The sequence below is a fragment of the Hipposideros armiger genome, unplaced genomic scaffold, assembly GCF_001890085.2.
Source record: "Hipposideros armiger isolate ML-2016 unplaced genomic scaffold, ASM189008v1 scaffold_231, whole genome shotgun sequence".
Classification (NCBI taxonomy): Eukaryota; Metazoa; Chordata; class Mammalia; order Chiroptera; family Hipposideridae; genus Hipposideros; species Hipposideros armiger.
This window is the reverse complement of record NW_017731581.1, coordinates 2,119,650-2,139,036: the sequence shown is the minus strand read 5'-3', so window position 1 is coordinate 2,139,036 and position 19,387 is coordinate 2,119,650. Positions and strand designations below refer to the sequence as shown.

At 40.0% G+C, this 19,387-nt stretch overlaps 1 protein-coding gene across 1 annotated transcript in view; it reads left to right on the top strand.

Annotated features, from left to right (window-relative positions):
• EXOC4 (exocyst complex component 4) overlaps nucleotides 1-19,387 on the top strand; it is a 706,914-nt gene that overhangs the window by 167,805 nt on the left and 519,722 nt on the right. The window contains exon 8 of the mRNA XM_019654783.1: nucleotides 17,322-17,467. Coding sequence (XP_019510328.1) covers nucleotides 17,322-17,467 — 146 coding nt within the window. The remainder of the gene's footprint in view (nucleotides 1-17,321; nucleotides 17,468-19,387) is intronic.

Sequence of the window (19,387 nt, the reverse complement as noted above, 5' to 3'; positions counted from 1 at the left end):
ACTAGGTTGTTTTGATTCTCCACCATTATGGATTGTTGACAGCCACTGACAGCCTAACAAATGTCCAGGGGAGAAACGTGTTCTTAGTAATACTCGTAATGACAGAACAGCCAACAGAAGGTTACATATGTGAACTGCTAACCTGTGTGTTTACTCGGAGCAAATGAGCAGTATATGGACATTCGAAATATATGTCTGTTTAAAATTCTGTCACGTGAGGTTAGCTGTTCGGTTCTGTAGTCCACTTTGTATTTTTTCCATATGAAAAGGAACTTATAATGGCATCACCAGTTGTCCATCCATCTCCTCTCCATTATGTGAAGTCCGCGTGTGTCCACCCTCTGTCAATTTGTAAATTTATCATGACACATATACATGGAATGGATTGTTTCCTTTTCTGGGAGGAGACTAAACCATAAATATGAACGAGGCTTTAAAGGAGCCTGACATAAATCTGTAAGAAAAACCTGTAGTAGACTGTGAGAATATAAAAATCACTGTGAATTATAAATAATACAGCAGGGTTATAGAAGTCATTTTCTGTGAAAGCAAAAATATATTCTCCCTACAGTAAGGCTCAATGATTTTAATAACATCGGTTGACCAGATTCTACATGGAATATAGTAGAAAGTTCTATAGAAAAAATTCTCGGTGATAATTGGTAGCACAGAACACTGGTGCTTACTTGGTATTGGAGATTGCCTTTGCTTTATATTGCTATCAGCATATCATCAAAAGAAATCTTTACTTTTTCTCTTACCTTTGCCCTTAGATAATAGCATACAAATGTTTAATCCTTTAAAAATTGAAAATCTGTATTGAAAAATTTAAACATTATATTTTCACATAATTAAAATTTTCTCTGAAATTAGGGATTAACTTTTGGACTACTTATTTATAAAGCATCCAGAGAATCTCCTTAATATATATTTTTTTCTGTTGTGCGTATTGTATCAAGACATTCAAAGGAAAGTAATCATGAACATATAAGTTAGTAACCTTTTAAACACATACTAAAAATAATATTCTCTGTACCAGAGGTCTCATCTCTTTGTTAATTAGCTGGCTTAGCAAATGGTATTTTTTGCTTTAGAAAGTTTTCTTTATAATATATTACTCTTACCCAGTTAAGAGTAATATGTTATGTGTTAAAAGCACAACTTTCTTTTGAAAGCAGAGCGATTTCTTTCTATATAAAAAGGGCTTTATTCGTGTTGGGATCGAGTAACCTCTATGTAATGCAGGAGATAAAGAAAAAGTGTAAGATGGTGCTTGTTCTTAGGTGCTTCCTAGTTGGGATACAATGAATATTTTTAACAGCACAGACATTTCAAGACAATATATGATTAAGTTCTAAATTGTGTGGTTCAGGCTGCTTTTGAATGCCAATCTCAAGGAAAACTAGAGACAGGCTACTATTACATTTTTACCCCTATTCACATGTAACTGGACCGAAAACATTCTAGATATTCAGTTTCCAAAAAGATTAGGAGGTGTTTTCTTTAATTTCTAAAAGGAAATTTCATACTGAAACAACTCTGTATTTTTATATTTTGCATCATATTTTTATATTTTCTCCCACACTGCCTTCATTCTTTAAGAGGATTTGCTTTGGTTTGCTGTAAGGCTGAAGGTTACAGAACATAAAACTCCTTCTCGGCTAAGAATAGAGCATATTTCTAAGGTACCAATAGGTGATTATTATTTAATAGAATTATTATCTTGCTAACTTTCAACTCATATGTGACAAGGCTCAGGAATACCACCATCTAGATTCCTAGTTTTTAAAGTACCATGACTGACACACAAGAAAGAAAAATAGTCTTTATTTTCCAAAGTTGTTACTTGTAGGACCTTTTTTATGATGGAGAGTTCTATCTAGGCTTTTTTGAAAGCTGTTTCAGAGTTGATGAATGTGAAAATTCAAGTGATGTGATATATATACATGGACAAGGGTGAGCTAGTGATTGTCCAGGTGGAAAAGTGCTCACTGCAACTTGAAATTGCGTGTATAATATATACAATTGGCATTCTATAGATTTATGGGTTGTAATTTACTGCTGTGTTGACTTAAAAATTGAACGATCTATCTATGGTCCCAGCGATGTTTCAAGCAGCAAAAGGAACAATTCCATGAAACTTCGCAGGACAGCTCTTTCCCTCTCTGTCATGTCCCAAGTCATAAGTTTATATTATTTACCTGTATTATTTATTAATGTGAGGATTATTTTTATAATAATAGTTTCTCTCTCCGAGAATATAAATTATAAAGCATTGATTATGTGAGCAGTCCGTCTCCTTGCACGTTCGGCTAACCCACAATGTCTTTTGTTGCTATGCTCCCATTCTGTATTCTGTATTCAGTCTAGGTGTATTCTGCCTTTATCTGTGGAAGCTATTACAGGTAGACACGTGTTTTCCAGTTGAAAGTGAATGGAAAGGAAATGAAAGCAAGTGTGGAATCCCAGCCTATGCATTGTCATTAACGATTCTAATTTCAGCTTGCAAGTGATTGCTGCCGAATCCTGGAATCACTATTTACACGGGTTACCAGATTCTAGAGGGGTCAGTGTGGCTAGAACATGTTTAGCTAATGGCTTTGTGGGCCCAGAAGAAAGACCAGCTGTACCAAGGCCAACAAAACGGGCAGTAGTGACTATCTTCAGTGCGGGAAAGAGCATTACTATCAGGGCTGATAAGCTCGGCTGCCGTCCTGGAGCACCTCACCGTAATGTCCGTTCACGTGATCATGCACTTGAACGTGCTCAGGAGGCAGAGCGACGTCAGGTGGAGCAGCTCTGGGAGACGGGGTCCTAACAGAAGGCTAGATTCTCTAGTATTTAGCCAGCATCTCGCGTATGAGAAAACTTAGGAGACACCATGGGTTGAGTTCCACAAGCTGCTCAGAACAGTGCACCTAACCGTCTTGTCCTGACTGGATGGCACATGTGCCTTCCCAGGTTCTCAGGGGCTGCAGTAACATACCATAGGGCCCAGGATAAAGGACGTGATGGGTGACCTGGAGAACTGAGTCACTCCACAGAGCAGCAGAGTGACAAGTTAAGGTACTTCGGCGGCGTCTACCCCATAGAAGGCACTTATCAATACTGTTTAATACAGGATACTATAGAAAAGGAGCCAGAGAATACAGGGGAACAGAAGTGAGAGCCAGGTCCGTGGCTGGACTCGCTGCTCGAGGCCTCTCTTGAATGTACACTGTTGGTGTGGTGTTTGCAGCTGGCAGCGTGGTTTGTGTAAGCCAACAGCGGGACTAAATGCTGGGGTCCCAGGGGATGGGAGCCCCCTGGGCAGCGCTGAGGCTCTGTTAGGGCACAGCCTGCCGCGCACACCTGGGTATGTACAGCACCAGCACAGTGCCTGGCACTCCGACGTGCTTGTTGAATGAGTAGAAACATCGAAAAAAGTTGTGCCAGCCCATGCAAGGTGGCCGCATTGGATGTCGCAGATAGAAATGAGGCCATTTTTCAGTTTAGTAGGGCTCTGAATAGAGGCACACATGTTGGAATGATTCTGAGACACACTGGAGGTTTTGCGACACACTCGTTTGATTTTGTGACACACTGGAGAGGTTCGTGTGGTCAGTGGCCTGTGGTGGATATTCTGGTGGTTATGGCGGGTGAGAGGTTTTTCAAGACCAGTTCCTGGGCATTGGGTATTCTGTTTTATTGAAGTGCTGTCCTGATGATCTTGTCGGGTGAAGCTGCTTGAGAACAGGGCTCTCATGAGGCCAGGCTTAGGGATTTCGTGCACATAAAAACCATTCGCTCAGATGGGACTGATTGCACACGCACGCGGTAAGACTCGGGGGAAGCTGCTTTGGGCAAATACAGAGCAGAGTGAGACACTTTCCTCCTGAGAAATTCTGTCTCACAGACGAATCGCAGAACTCCTGACCAACTGCCGTCCTCCATGCTGCTACTGGTCACAAAGCGACACTGGGAAGAAGCAAGTGTGAGCGCTCAGCCCACCCGTCTTCCTGCAGCTTAGAGCGCACCATACTGAGTGGGGCCATTTTCTCCATGAGATTACTTCTTAAAAGCCTGATTGACACTTGGTGGATTGAACCAAATGTAAAGCTCCGAAACTTTATCCCCAGAAAAAGGCAGCCCCTTCTTGTTTCAAGGTGGTATATCCCATTGTGCTAGTCCTGGAGAGGCAATTGCTGGTCTGCTAAAAGGACCTTATAGGTAACTACAATATGACCTCAGGGATAGAAAAGACAGTCTGGGGAATATAATCAATGTTGTAAATATTTTTTAGGGGACCAGAAGTACTCATGTCTTGTTAGGGAGACCACTTCATAATCGGTGTAGAGGCCTGACCACCACACTGTATTTCTGAAGCTGATGTTGAATAACATTGTATGTCAACTATAATTATATACACATATAGTCAGGGGACATGGAGTAGAGAGTGGGAATGGAGCCAATGGAATTGTAATAGATAAGCATGATATCGGGGGTGGGAGGGCAGTAGATGAGGGGAGGGGGGTTGTTACTTTGTGAGGGTGAAAAGGATAACTATTGCATTGTTCTGTACACCTGAATCTAACAATAAAAAAAATCAATAAAAAAAAGGACCTCATAAATTTAACAGGGGTATTTTCTAAAAATAACCATTTAAAAATTCTTCCCTGCTTCCTCTTTTTTCACCTTAAGTTGGCTGACCATCATATTGTATTACTTTCTCACTTACAGATTTCTTTAAAACTTACAAGCTTTGATTTGTTCTATATCAAAATCGAATCCCGATAGTACAATTGCTAGAAATAATTCTAACAGCAGCAGTAGCCATAGCTTTGGTAGTAACACTAGGAACCCATACTTTTCTTTCAAAGCATGCTGTAGGTACTTTGTATTGAGCAAACGCTGAGCTTTCCTTAGACTTTTAGAAGGAATTTTTTTTTAAAAGGAGAATTAAAAGTGTAATCAGAGACAAAAGCAGAAAAAAAATGGTAGGATTGCAGAAGGAATTATTTTTCATCCCTAAGTGTGTACTTAGCTTAAAGAATAATTATTTTTACTGGCTAGATATGGCACTCCAAATATTTTCTGATTTTGAGTTCTGCAGTTATTTTGTCTAGAGCACTACACAGCTATTCATCTTAGTCATTATTGTACTCAGCGTTTGTTGTACCTAGCTCCTTTTAAGCTGGAGAATCTGCGATTGAGTATTAAAGCCAGAATGAGGACCTGACTCGGGGGTTTGGGATCTGTCATTTACCCTATTGCAGAATACAAGCACTCGCAAATTTTGTGAAGTGCACTCCAAAGACATGGTTTTGCTTTTCAACTGTGATGACACTGTAATTGATCAAATATATTCTTTCAAGGAATCATAAATTCTTATTGGAGCTCCAGGAGATGTCATGTTCATTTGTCAACATGTCACTCCAGAGACACAGGTGCAGCAAATTTATGGAGGAAGCACCTCGCGTTTCTCCTGAGCCACATAAATACGAAGCGGGCTTGATTGAGGACGTGTGGCTTTAGATTACTCCTCAGATGGAGAGCAATTAAGATCTCTCTGTAGAAGGCTGTGAGTCTCAGGTTTTCGAGCAGCATAGGCGGGATCAGGTCTGAGGGGACACCAGAGAAATTTCTGGAGACCTGCAGATGTCTTGGAAAAGACTACGAAGGCATTCCTTCACTGGCAGAGTGAATATTGCACATTTTTAGTCAAGTGCGTGATTAACTTTGACATTTGAAAATAGAGCTTCATGGGAAACTAAGCATGGTACTTCTGCATTTTTAATTAAGATATTTAGTTCCTGTCAAGGCTGATAGAGGTTTTTTTCCCCCCTCTGCGAAGGGCAATGTATTCTCAACTTCTGAAATTTTAGAAACCTGTACTTAACCTTTAATCGTCATTCCATTTACATGGAAATCTGATTAACAACTTTTAAAGTTCATGAGCTCCTGGTAAATGCAATTAAGCCCTTTTTGGAGTTTTGTTATTAAGAGCTGGCATTTAAAGAAGTATGGGCCTTGCTACCGTTGCTGTCTTCTCCATAGCAGGACGTCTTCCACAATTAGCGGAGAACAAGAGGGACATGGATTGTGCTGTATTGCGTCCGAGTTAACATGGTTGGTATTTAAGTAGCGTTCCGTCTTCTCCTTTTCTGTGCTTTGTGGTCTGAGCTTGTTGCCGAGGGGTAGAAGGTGGCCAGCGATAAGTAGGGGGAGCTGTGGCAATTTCCACAACTGGGACAGCTTGGCCCGGCGTCCTCACCCTCTCATGTTCTGAAGTCATGTTGACAAACATTCACCCTCACTTAGTAAGGAGTCAGGTTCACCATCCTATCGCATTGCACTTTATTGCATCCCTCTGCTGGGTGTGGTGGTGGTTTGGAGAGTTACAATTAAAAGATGTAGATTTTGAAGAGAGCAGTGAGTCTGGTGCGTGACTTCTTTCTAAGCTCATAGGCATTTCAGCTGTTCTGACATTGTCCTTGGGCCGTGTGGACAGAAGGGAGGAGTTAAATGTCGGTGCAGTTCGGTGTTGGTTGTCAGTAATTGCCAAATGGTGGTTTGATGTATGGAAAATGGGGGGTGAATAGCTGAAAGCTGAAAGGATCCTATTGGACCATATGCTGCCAATCTGGCAGGTTTTTTCCCCTCGCCGAGAGACTCAGGCTCTCAGAGACGCCTGTGATGCGTTGATTGGGTACTTTGAGCAGAAGATTGTGCTTATTAGGGAATGACAAGAGAACATAATGAAATGAGGTATCAACAAAGGCAAATCAATCAAATATATTCCATATAACAGTGCTGTTAAAGAATATTTGACTTCTACATCTTTCTGTACTGTTTGAAATTTTTATGAGCATATATTGCTTTTAAATAAAAGATCAAAATAAAAAGAAATATTTTGGGGAAAGTAAAGTTAAATCGGAAAACCCATCGGAAGGAATAAAATTTGATGCCAGGAACATCAGTGAAGCAGGGTCCATGTTTGGACTCTGGAGTTTCTATAATATTTACTATAAATGTACTTAAACCTGCAGTGCAATGAATTGGTTACACTTTAAAATTATAGGCTAAACTCAAGTGTAGTAGGTAAATGAAATAGGTTAATTCCATGTTTTGAGTTAACATGTACCATTTCAGTAGAAATAGAAGGTAATAATCACAGACATATTATAGATTTGGATTTCTTTTTTGTAACAAAACTGGTAAAATAATATTACTTTTTTTATCATTATTTTTTTATTAGTTTCAGGTGTATAAAACAATGTAATAGTTATCCTTTACACCCCTCACAAAGTAAAAAAACCCTCTCCCCCATCCACTGCCCTCCCACCCCTGATATCATACTTATTTATTACAATTCCATTGACTCCATTCCCACACTCCACTCCACGTCCTGTGACTAAAATACTACTACTTTTTGTTTCACCAAGCTGTCAACAGGTATTTTTCATCAGTTTAGTATCTTACTCAAAGGATATATCTGTATCTATAACTATCATCTATCTATCTGCACACATATATGTATATTTCATCAATATATATATTTCATCTAAATATATTTCACCACCCTTGGATAGAATAATTTTCTATGTTGCAGAGGAAAATCCTTCTTGTAGATACAAAAGTTGACAGAGACTAGAAATGAGTGATATTCAGTTGCTTCCTCAGTTATAAAGGATTTTAGTTAAGGTCTTTCAGTGTGAGATGAATTTGTGGTAATACAAGGACACGTTGGACAGAGTGCCATCTTGGCAAGTCATGTTGGGAGTTTAAGAGAGAAACACAGGAAAAGTTAAATATCTAGCAATATATGATTAATTACCAAATCCAGGTAATCATCTATGGGTCCTGTAGGAGTTTAAAGGATGATTTTAGCTAGATTGGTCAGAGAAGGCTTTGTGTATGCGGTACAAGTTGAATTGGTTCTCTCAGAACGGCTAGGACGTGGGCATGTGGGAAGATCCTTCTCGATGGGGATAATATGCATGTGTTCATAACAGTGAGTACCTTACTGAATTCGCCATGCACACGATTCATACAGAAGAGTGTATGATGTGATTAGATAGCCGGAACCCATATTCTGAGGAGCCTTCGATGGATTCAGGTGAGATCCTCTTTGCGGGCTCCCTAAAGAAAGGGGCCGCTTTATTTGTCTCTATATCCTTGTGCTTTGTATTCTCAGTACCTCCAAACCATGTTTTCTCCCTGTCTGTACAACTTACCCTCAAATCCTGATGGGAATGTACTTAGCACTCTACCTGGCACTCAGTAGGGATAAAATAAATGTTATTAGGATCTGAATCCACACTTGTTATTCTACAGATTCCATTTTGAATCAACTGTAAGCAAGCATCGTTTTTTTATAGGTGTGTCTGTGTGGACAGATTACAGATAACGACTATGAAGGTTCTGTAGTAACCGAACTGCTAATTGCAAATTCTGAGTCCTAGTCACTTAATTGAATAAACTGTCTCCAGAGAGCAATTTGGGTCTCTTCCAAGATGCATTAACTCTTTCAGGTCATTAGGGTAGCACTTATCTCATTGGAGCAGAAATTTAATAAATGGCATTCCTGTGATGTGAGTCAATTAATGTACCTCAGCCAGCTTCAAGTTTCACCATGGGTGTTGTAGTTCTCCTTCGAGAAGCTCATGTGTGAATGTAAAACATCGATAAGGAGCTGCCCTTTTGAGCCTCTTACTTTCAATTTAGGTAACCTACTAGGGGGCACCTGCTTTGTTCAAGACACTGTGCTCAGTGTTAACAGAGATGCAGAGAGGCGGGAGACAAGGCAAATGACAAGATAAAACCCTTGAGAGATACAAAGTGCTGTGTGGGTTTCAGTGAAAGTGAGATAGCAAGGTTAACAATTAAGATGGAGCCAGCCAAGTGGTGCGTTGGTTAAGAGCTGGCTTGGGACGCCAGAGGGCCCTGGTTCGGATCCCACATATGAGGGCCAGTGACACTGTCCTCTACAGCTAAGATGCTGAACAACAGATCAACCTGGAGGTGGGCTGCCGTGAGTAGCCGGAGATGGCGTAGGCTGCAGCCCCTGTGGCAGTGGGTTGCCATGGGCTACCGTGTGTAGCCAGCAGCCAGCATGAGTAGCCAGCAGCCACCATAAGCGGCCGTCCAGGGGCCAGTGACTGATCTGCCTCGCCCAGGAAGAGTGCAATGATGGTGCCAACTCGGGCCAGTGAAGCAATGTCTTCCACAACTAGACTGAAGAAAAAAAGGACAGCAACTTGTCTGTTCCCCTTCCCCCAACTCCCCAGCGCGGTTCCTATCCCCCAATTCTCCAATAAAAATCTTAAAAAAACAACAAAACAATTAAGATGGATGGTAGGGACCCTGACTTTATCACACAGTTTGCTCATCCAAGTTTATTCTTGCAGTGTCTACATATGTGTATGTGTGAGTAAATAGGAACACACATGTATGTTTATACATATATTCATACATGTGATGGTAAAATAGGAACTAGATCAATCACACGCGTTTTTTTATAATTTTCACACGTGTCCTTTCCCCCTAGCCTTATATGAGATAGGAATTTTAATGTCTGATGTTGATCTAAAATGAGTATGTGAAGATGTGAAGGGTAGAAAAAAAGCCAGCATCTTGTGGTGATACGTTCACTGGTTGTCTGATAGTCTCAATTTGTGTCGGCCTACTGGTGGGCTGTTGAGCTCCAGATAGTAAGGAGGATAAGAGAGGGCGAGCCTACCTAGCAACACTGGTTACATATTTGACACCTATTGTGAAATTAGAGGCAGCTAGCTGTCATCATAAGGCAAAGGCTAAATGACATGAAAGATCACTGCAAAAAGAACTTGCAACTGGGGAAGGTAGACCTAATGCCTCCAGGAGAAGATCAAACTTCAAAACTGTTAACACCTCCCTCTGCTTCCTGGTGCATGGGCTTGGCTTCTCCCTGGGGCCTGTGGATGCTAATTTGTAACATCTAAATGTAGTACACAGTTCAACAGTTTTTATTGCAGTGGGTGCATTTTGTGGTATGTAAATTAGACCTCAACGAAGCTGTTTTAAAAATATTTTGGGATAAAATCAAGTTGCAAATATTCAAAGATATATGTCCTTCACCGTATCCTTCAGAGACTCTAGACATACACTTAACCGTCCTAATGAAAGTTAATTAATGTATAAATCATGGGCATCTCATCAACATGATTTCCCCTTTCATAATCATATGTTTCAGGGTACACATGAATATGAATATTCATATGCTTCATAAGGGAGTGTGTTCCAAATTAAATGTATTGTCCCTGTCAAATCCGTTCTTCCTACATGCCTGATTATTGTTCTTGGAACCACAAGTTTTTAGTCTTTTAGATTTGCACTCTTTTACCCACTTTAATTTCTCCCCTTCTTTCCTTCATATAATCACTGGTTAAATTTTATTTTATTTTTCTCCACATCGACACTCAAATGTATCCCTTAATATACAATCCCAGTAACACTTACTTTACTTTAAAATCTTCCCCCTCCATCCCATGAACTGCCTTGGTAGGTTTTTCTCTTCTTGCTCCTCTCCCTTTATGATGTTTCCTTAAGCATTTATTTTGCCCAAAATCCCATTGCCTTCTAATTTATTATATGCTGACAGATAATTTACTTCAAGTGTATTTATCAACATTTTATTTACCTGTTTAAAACCTGTTATTGCCTTGCCCTTCTATATTTGACTTCGATACCTGGGCATCTGCATTTTAAAAGAATAAATTATTAAAAATTAAGTATTTAGTGCAGGCACATTTAAGATATTGCCCAGGAGACATTGAGTCTTAGTTCATATTGGGAGCGGAAGGTGATTTTTTTCACCTTATTATGACTCCTAACATAAGCAGTCTATTTTCAGATTCCTCATTAGGGACAAATACAGTATAGCTTTGCTGCAAATCGTTGAACATTTGAAGTTAGTAGCCAGGAAAACTGGTTTCCACTCCTGTTACCATGAGATACCAGTGTTCTGCAAAGACAGTATTTGTGATATAAATGTCACTAGATGCGTATTAGTATGTATTCATTTATCTATAGGTATCTTAGGGAAGAAACAAAAACCTATTCAAGCCATCATAAGGAAAATGGGTTAAAGGCTATAAGGATATGTTGTGGAACCAAAGGGTCAAAAATCGAAGACCTTAACAGCAACTGGATATAGAAAATGGGCTACAACCTTGAAATCTCTCTCCTGTGGGTCTGCTTTCTCTCTGGTCATTTAGTTCATTCCTTATTCTCTCTGTGCGCATTGTCTTTCTTTGATTTTTTTCCATCCACATGGTGAAAGGTGGTTTGCTGCAAAGAATTTCTGTCTCCTCAGTGACTGACCAGCAGAGACTGTATCCCACTAACATATCCCTCGGAAAGTGAATCTGATTGGCTAACTGAGGGTTGGCTGTCCACCTGGTAGAACAGGGTCGGGCCAAGAGGGTGAGAGCCCAGGGTGAGAGTATGGCCACCAGAGCCCACTGTGTGGTTGGGAAACAGTTCTTAAATGAGGAGAGGATTTCGGAAGCTGGGAAGCTACTGGAAGGAATCTCCCACATTACATACTGAGAAGGATCTGGGTGTTTCGATGACTAGCTACCTGGATAAACAGAAGCAAAAGACAGGCGACGTGTTAATTTTAATCCAGTAATTCCCGTATTTATTTTCAGAAAACTCTGTGTGTGACCACAAGCAGCCACAGGCAATGTGTTAAAGAGGATTAAGTGGAAAAATGAGGAATTTATTTGGAGTGATGCTACCAATGTTATATCAAGTTATAAATCTCAAAATCTTGGCCCTGCTTTATACATCCTGAGATTTTTGGACTAGCATCTTAGCAATTGCAAATTTAAAATTATAGCTGAAGAGATGCCTGACCACACGAATTTGTATATTTTTTAAAGCATTTTATTTCTTTGCTTCAACAGCAAAACCATCTGACATACCAGGTATATCAAAAAATATAGTGACCATCAGATACCCTGCAGAATCTTCACAACATTATTGATTATATTCCCCAAATTTTTCATACCCCTGTGGCAATCTTGTGGTTACCAGTTTGTGCTTTCTAAATCCCTTTCCCTTCTCCCTCATCCCCGCCCCCCTCCCAACTAGCAACCATCAGTTTTTCCTCTGTGTCTCTGAGACTATTGCTGTTTACTTTGCTCATTTATTCAGTTCTTTAGATTCCACATATAAGTGAGACCATATGGTATTTGTCTTTCTCCGTCTGACTTATTTCACTTAAGCATAATGTTCTCTAGGTCCATCCATATTGTTGCAAATGGTAAGATGTCTTGTTAGGGAGACCACTTCATGGATGGTGTAGATGCCTGACCACTGCACTGTACACCTGAAGCTGAAGCTGAATAATGATGAATGTCAACTATAGTTTAATACATATATATATATATAGTCATGGGATGTGGAGTATAGCATAGGAAATAGAGTCAGTGGAACTATAACAGCTATATACAATGTCAGAGGGGTAGTAGATTGGGGAGGTGGGTTATCACTTTGTGAGGGGTGTAAATGTCTAACTATTATATTGTTTTGTACACTGGAATCTAATAAAAAATATAGTGAATCAAGATCTCACTGATATATACAGTTTTAGGTGCTCTCTAACCATATTTTCATATTTCATGTCTTTGTTTTGACAAATTAATGCCTTTTAACTTAAACTTAAAAACACCCAGAAACTCTGACTTTGATTTTTTTGAACCCTGATGAATAAGACATAGCTATTTCTGGGACTTAAAGAGAGAAAATAAATGAGTGTCTGAGATACGAAGGAATTTAGAGCCAGCGAGAACGGAGGATTATCTTCTGCAGATTTTCTGTGGGCAGGATGTACTTGATATTATCTGGAATGCCCTTTGCCCCAGAATTCCAGCCTTGAGTGATTTTCCCCAGGCAATCATAGATGAGTGCTTAGAATATTCATGTATAATCTGGAAGATGCAATACATCATCTACAATGATGTAGAATCATGGAGAAAGTATGTGGTTATATTTTAATACCAGATGTCTGATGTTTGTGTCAAGACTTTGTAGTAGATTTAGCCTAATTCAATCAAATTTCAAGTACCTTAGAAATAGGAGCTTATTTTTTCTTTAAGATATGTAAAAATGCACTTTTGCCAATTTGGGTGTCAAGATAAAACGTTACCTGTTTTAAAGCAGTGTTTTCCGGTTGGTGGTGAGTGGTATTATGAAAAAGCAGCAGACACATCAAGGAGAGAAATACCACAAAGCCTATGATTAAAATCATACCTATTCCTTTTTTATTTTACTTCTGTTATAGGTTTTTGTATTGGGGACTCATTTATAGGGCTCTTTCTATTTTGGAGACTATCTCATTTGCATAAAATGACATACATCAAGGCTTCTTATATACTTTTTAAAATTCAGTGAGTCACTATCTTTTTTTTTTTGTGGTATGTTGCATGGCTCTGTGGGAGTAAAGCAATACAATGCCTTAAGGATGTAGTGTTTAAGTTAGGGTGGTCAGGTATCTTTTTATTAAATAATAACTAATAGTATCAGGAAGTTTTTGATGAGTACTTACTGAATGATGTGTACAACCAGGTACAGTAAGTTCCCGACTTACGAACGAGTTCCGTTCCAGGAGAACGTTTGTTTGTAAGTTGGATTTGTCCGTAAGTCCGACAAAGTGAGTCTTAAACCTTTGACACAAGTATACAATGTAAAGCCAATGGTTGAACGACTCATGTTATAAGAACGAGTGACGTCTACCATCTTTTCTCCTCGGTCCAATCTCTCAATTATTTTCACTCTTGTTTCCATGGTTATTGCTTCGCGCTTCCTGGCAGTCCCCTCCACATCACCACTGCTTTTCTCTTGCTTCCGGACATCCTGGGCTCCGATTGAGCACTGTACTACTGTATACTATCGCACTGTACAGTAAGCACACAGCAGCACAACTGTGACAATGTCCGACAGACACGTGAGCTACTCCCGAGATTTGTTCGCATCTATGAATGTTCGTAATGCGAGGTCTGTTCCTTTCTGTGAAAGTTTGCAATGGGAATGTTCATAAGTCGGGAACTTACTGTACTTTAGGAGTTCAGAAAAGGGGACCGCTGGCCTAGAGTAGCCTGGGAAGGGAATACTGAAGAGAAAACTGGAACTGTTTCTGGCAGGGTTTGTTAGAATTTATTTGGGAGAGAGGGTAATCTAGGTTAGGCATTCCAGAATGAGAAGGCCCAGGCAGATTGAGGCATGAGTTAAGTAGGTGATTTTGATTGAAGTGTTGGGTTCATTGCGTGGAGAATAAAATACAGTTGGAAATATATATTGAGATCAGATGGTTGTACATGATGAGATGAGTAGCCTTATGATAACAGCAGCATCACTCTGTTGATGGAATATAAAAAGGACTCAAAGAGTAAGAGATGAGAGTCAGAAAATTAAATAAGAAAAGCTGCATGAGTTGAACTAAGTTGGTGGCTGTCAGAACGGACAGGAAGGGACAAACTAATAGAGTTGAGAAAGGGTTAATTGATTTGGGGACTAATCGTTTTATGGATACCAGGGATAAAAGAGTGTTTCAAAAGGTAGTTCTGAAGGTTTAAACCTGAAGAGCAGTGGGAGTAAGAAACCACTAACAGCAACAACAACAAATAGACAGAAGGAGTTACTAATTTTCTGGGCAGAGGACTTAGGTTTCAGAATCTCAGATTGATTTTATCATTGAAATGTGTGACTGTGTCAAGCATTCGGTCATAGATGTGGGACTGGAGCTTGAGAGAGAAATCAGGAATTAATCCCATCACGGTAAAGGAAATAATAGATGTAAAGGCTGCTTTTGAAAGTTTGAAACTTGAAGACAAAAGGGAAACAGGGTTATAGATAGAGTATGAGGACCAAAGCGAGATTTTAATTGAAAATGTAGAAATAGCACGTTTGCAGATAAAAAGGGAGAAACCAGTGGAGCAGAATAGAATGACGATGCTGAGAGGTTATAACTGAGGGGACTTCGTTGATGAGAAAAAGAACAGTGTTCTTAAAATACCAAGGTTTTAAGAATGCTGTGTTGTGTAGACCTTGGTCAGTCAATATTTTATTTTACAAAGCTCTCACAAGAATTATTTGGTTTAGTGTGTGTATCTTCATGCTTTGGTAGAAATAGCTCTCTGTCATATTGGTGTTAAAACCAGTGCATTTGTAGACATCTTTCTATGTTATGTGGATTTAGTATTCCGTTCTGGTTTACTAGACATCTTTTGATCACAGATTCCTTACACACTTCATTAGCATCAGTCTCAAATCTACACATCGAGTCCCTCAGTTGAGTTACTGAAGTAAAGACCCAATTGGATATTCTCCCTGACTATTGGGCGGTTTGGGTGATCTATGAACAGAGGTAACATTTGTGGTTATAGTACTTCATCAGCATGTTGAATGATATTCCAGTGGCCTCGTAAATAAATAAAAAAACATTAACCAATCTGCTAATATGTTTTATAATTTCCCAGCGAAATCTTTATTGTACAGAAAATGGCATAAAGTCCATTTACTGCCACTTATAGTCATTCTCATTGGCTATTTTTATGCTCTTGTTGACACTAGAGTGTTGTGGGGAAAGGCACAGGCTCAGTCAACTAAACCTGGGCTGCAGTCCTGGGCTGTTTTGCTCTAATTATAAGACCTTAGGCTTGTTTCATTGTTTCTTTTTTAAAAAATTAAGACTTTTTTTTTAGAGCCGTTTAAGGTTCACAGCAAAATTGAGGGGAATATACAGAGATGTCCTGTTAACCCTTGCCACCACCCATGCATGTCGGATGGTTTATACCACTAATTCTCAGTTTCTTCATCTCTAAAATGTAGATAGTGACTCCTACTTTATAGGTTTCAGGATTGAGGAAGATTATGGTTTTAAAATGTCTGCTATTTGATAAATTCTCAGTGGTGTGTATGTGCTCATGTTAGAGACATAATTGCTTTAAAGGTTACTTGGGGGCAACATGTTTACAGGGTGCTTTAAAATGTTTTTTGATGATCATGCTTAATATGGTCCTCAAACTTGCATTGAATGAATGAAGGAACGAACGAATGAATGAATATACAAATGCAAGCAGGAATGAATAGTTAGTTACATGGGACCTTGTGTCTCGGAAAAGCTTTTACTTCAGTCATGGGTAGAATTACTTGCCTCTATGCACTATACCACACGGGTATCTTAAAAATTTAAATGTGGTGCGTGATTATGGAAATGAGTTGATAGACCTTAGTTGCAGGTTAGACATTCTTGGGAACCATGATGATTTCTATTCCAGATCTGCTAGTGGGGACTTTTTAGAACACTGGTCATAGAGATAGTAGCACAGCTGATTCTAGCCCACCCCCCACCACTAAGGCTTTAAGGTGGATTATTTATAAGCAGGACCCACTGGCAATGGTTATCGATAAAGCTGTTTCTTTTGTTGCTGTGAAGCTCTGGAGTAGTGGTCCTAGACAGTATTTGTAGGTCTGGACGTCCTGCCTGCTATGGCCTCTGGTACCTGTGAGCAGGTATGTTAGCGTGCCGTCCTCTGTGCTGTGAGGGTGAAGGGTGGGAGCCTGCGCTCCGGAGTCAATCCACTAGGGTCACCCTGAAGCCCAGAGCCTACACCTGAGCCTCGGTCCCTTATCTGTCATCTGAGGATCTGCATGATAAAATGTTGTGCTTTAAAGGAGGCAGTGCATCTAGGTGAATTAGCCTCTTGCCTGCAACATAGTAAGCCCTCAGTAAATATTCCCCCATTGCTGCTGCTGCTGCTGTGATTTGGAATAATGGGGATTAAATCATGGCTGAAGGAGAATAGTAACCCAGCCCAGTGCCTGGCACTTTTAGACCCTAATAAACATGTTTCCTTTACCCCCATACTCAGTGCCCACCACACGCTGGTCGTGGTTGGAGGAGCAGGCAGGAAATAGATGACTTTCTGGCTATGATGAATCTTCCATCAGGCCTCCCACTAGAAATATGAATAGCTACCATGTTTCCCCGAAAATAAGACCTAACTGGAAAATATGCCCTAGCATGATTTTTCAGGATGCTTGTAATATAAACCCCACCCCAAACATAAGCCCCAGTTAAGCGCATCAGCCAGACATGACTGTTTGAATACATGTAGATTATTGGAGCAAAAATTAATATGAGACCCGGTCTTATTTTTGGGGAAATACGGTAGGCAAATATACTTATGGATGTCAAGGATGAGGTTTTTGAATTAGCTTTTTATGGTTTAAAATTGCTTTTGTTAATAGCACATCACAAAGGTGTGTATTAAACTGCGTATCTGATTGTACAGATGCTGCTGACGGAGTACTTGGATATGAAAAACACTCGTACAGCCTCTGAACCATCCGCTCAGCTGAGTTATGCCAGCACTGGACGGGAGTTCGCAGCCTTTTTTGCCAAGAAGAAGCCTCAGAGACCCAAAAATTCTCTTTTCAAGTAAGTATCTCCCCTGTTGGTATGATAGCAGGTGTCAAGAAGTGTTAGATCCAAGTGGGGTGACTCTCTGCTTAATGGACAGCCATTACTTCACCTCATTAAAGTTGATTGGAAATAATTTATGGGAAGTCAATTTTGTGTACTTCTGTTTTCTGTTAGGGGAAGCGACTACATTGGAATATGGTTATTGGACTGTCTAGAACTTTTTAAAAAAATTGCAGGAATTTGTTTCTGGGGAGTTGTATATATAATAATAAAGGGAAATGAAACCCTCCAGTTGTTTCTGGGGAATTTATATGAAATGAAAGGAAATGTAATATTTCTGCCTTTGAAAAACCCCAAGTGCCAAGAAGCAACCTTTAATAAAGTTATGCAGATCTCTCTAGCTAAATTGCATTGGGTTTTATTTGATTTACTGGATGGAAATTCTTTTTTCTAATTACTACCTTGGCTAACCCTGCCAGGCCATGGATCCTAAGGATACGTTACTTGGTAACAGCTAACAGTTAATATTATTATTAACATTGATAATAGTAACAGTAACAGTTAATATTATTATTAACATTGATAATAATAACAGTAACAGTTCCCATTGATTGCTTACTATGTAACAGGCACTGTGGTAGATAAATTCCTCAAAATAATCTCAATTAAACATAATTTAATTCAGATTACAGTGCATTGCAGCCACTGGAGAACTGGTGAATGCTTACTGAGTCCTTACTGAGTGGTAGCTGAGGCATTAAGCCATTTTCATGGATTATCTCATTTACTCATTAGGACCTTATAGGTCCTATAAAGTCCTGGGTTCTATTTTTAGTCCCCTTTCACATGTCAAAAAAGAAAACAATTGAGGCACAAGAGAAGTTAAGTAATTTATGTAAGTTCACATAATTAGCAACTGTTAGAAGCAGGATCGAAATCTCGGTAGATGGATGTGTTCTTTTGAGGAGTTAATAGATATTTAAGAAGTTGTATCTGTAAATCTAAGCATGTAAAGTGACTACAGAAGTATCATCACAGTTTTGTTTTTTTTAAATAGCTTGAGGCTCTAGTATCTTTTATTGATTCACTTTTGAGATTTTTTTTTTTTATCATGGATTCATAGAGTCCTTAATCCTAAGGGAAGTTTGCACAGTTCATTTATCTTCTGGTCTAGAGGAAAACACTGACTGTGCCCACAGAGGAATAAAATGCATTCTGTTTATTGAATGTATTCCTTTTTTCCTTTTTACAGTTTTATACAGAGGTTAGATGCAGCATCAGTAAAAATGCTTTCGTTTGCAAGTAATGTAGACCCGCAGGTGAACCACAGGCAGATGAACGCCCAGGAAAACTAGCATCTCCCGCAGTCATGGTGCCTGTCGAGGGGCCTTCAGCCTTCGTACAGCATCAGCCAGGGTCCAGCCCTTCCCACGTCTCTGCCTTGGTTCCCACCCGACACAAATGGCGACGCCAAGGAAATCGGCTGCCGTTCTTCCTGCAAATCCTTTTTCTTTCTTTCTTTTTTTTTTAAAGATTTTTATTGGGGTATTGGGGGGAGGGGAACAGTGCAGGGGAATTGGGGGAAGGGGAACAGACAAGTTGCTGTCCTTTTGTTCTTCAGTCTAGTTGTGGAGGACGTTGCTTCATTGGCCCAAGTTGGCACCATCATTGTGCTCTTCCCAGGCGAGGCAGATCAGTCGCCAGCTTCTGGACGGCCGCTCACTGCGGCTGCTGGCTACACACGGTAGCCCATGGCAACACACTGACACAGGGGCTGCAGCCTATGCCGTTGCCGGCGATTCATGGCAGCCCAGCTCCAGGTTGCGCTGTCGTTCAGCATCTTAGCTGTAGAGGGCAGTGTCACTGGCCCCTATATGTGGGATCAAAACCGGGGCCCTCTGGTGTCCCAAACCAGTTCTTAACCATCACGCCACT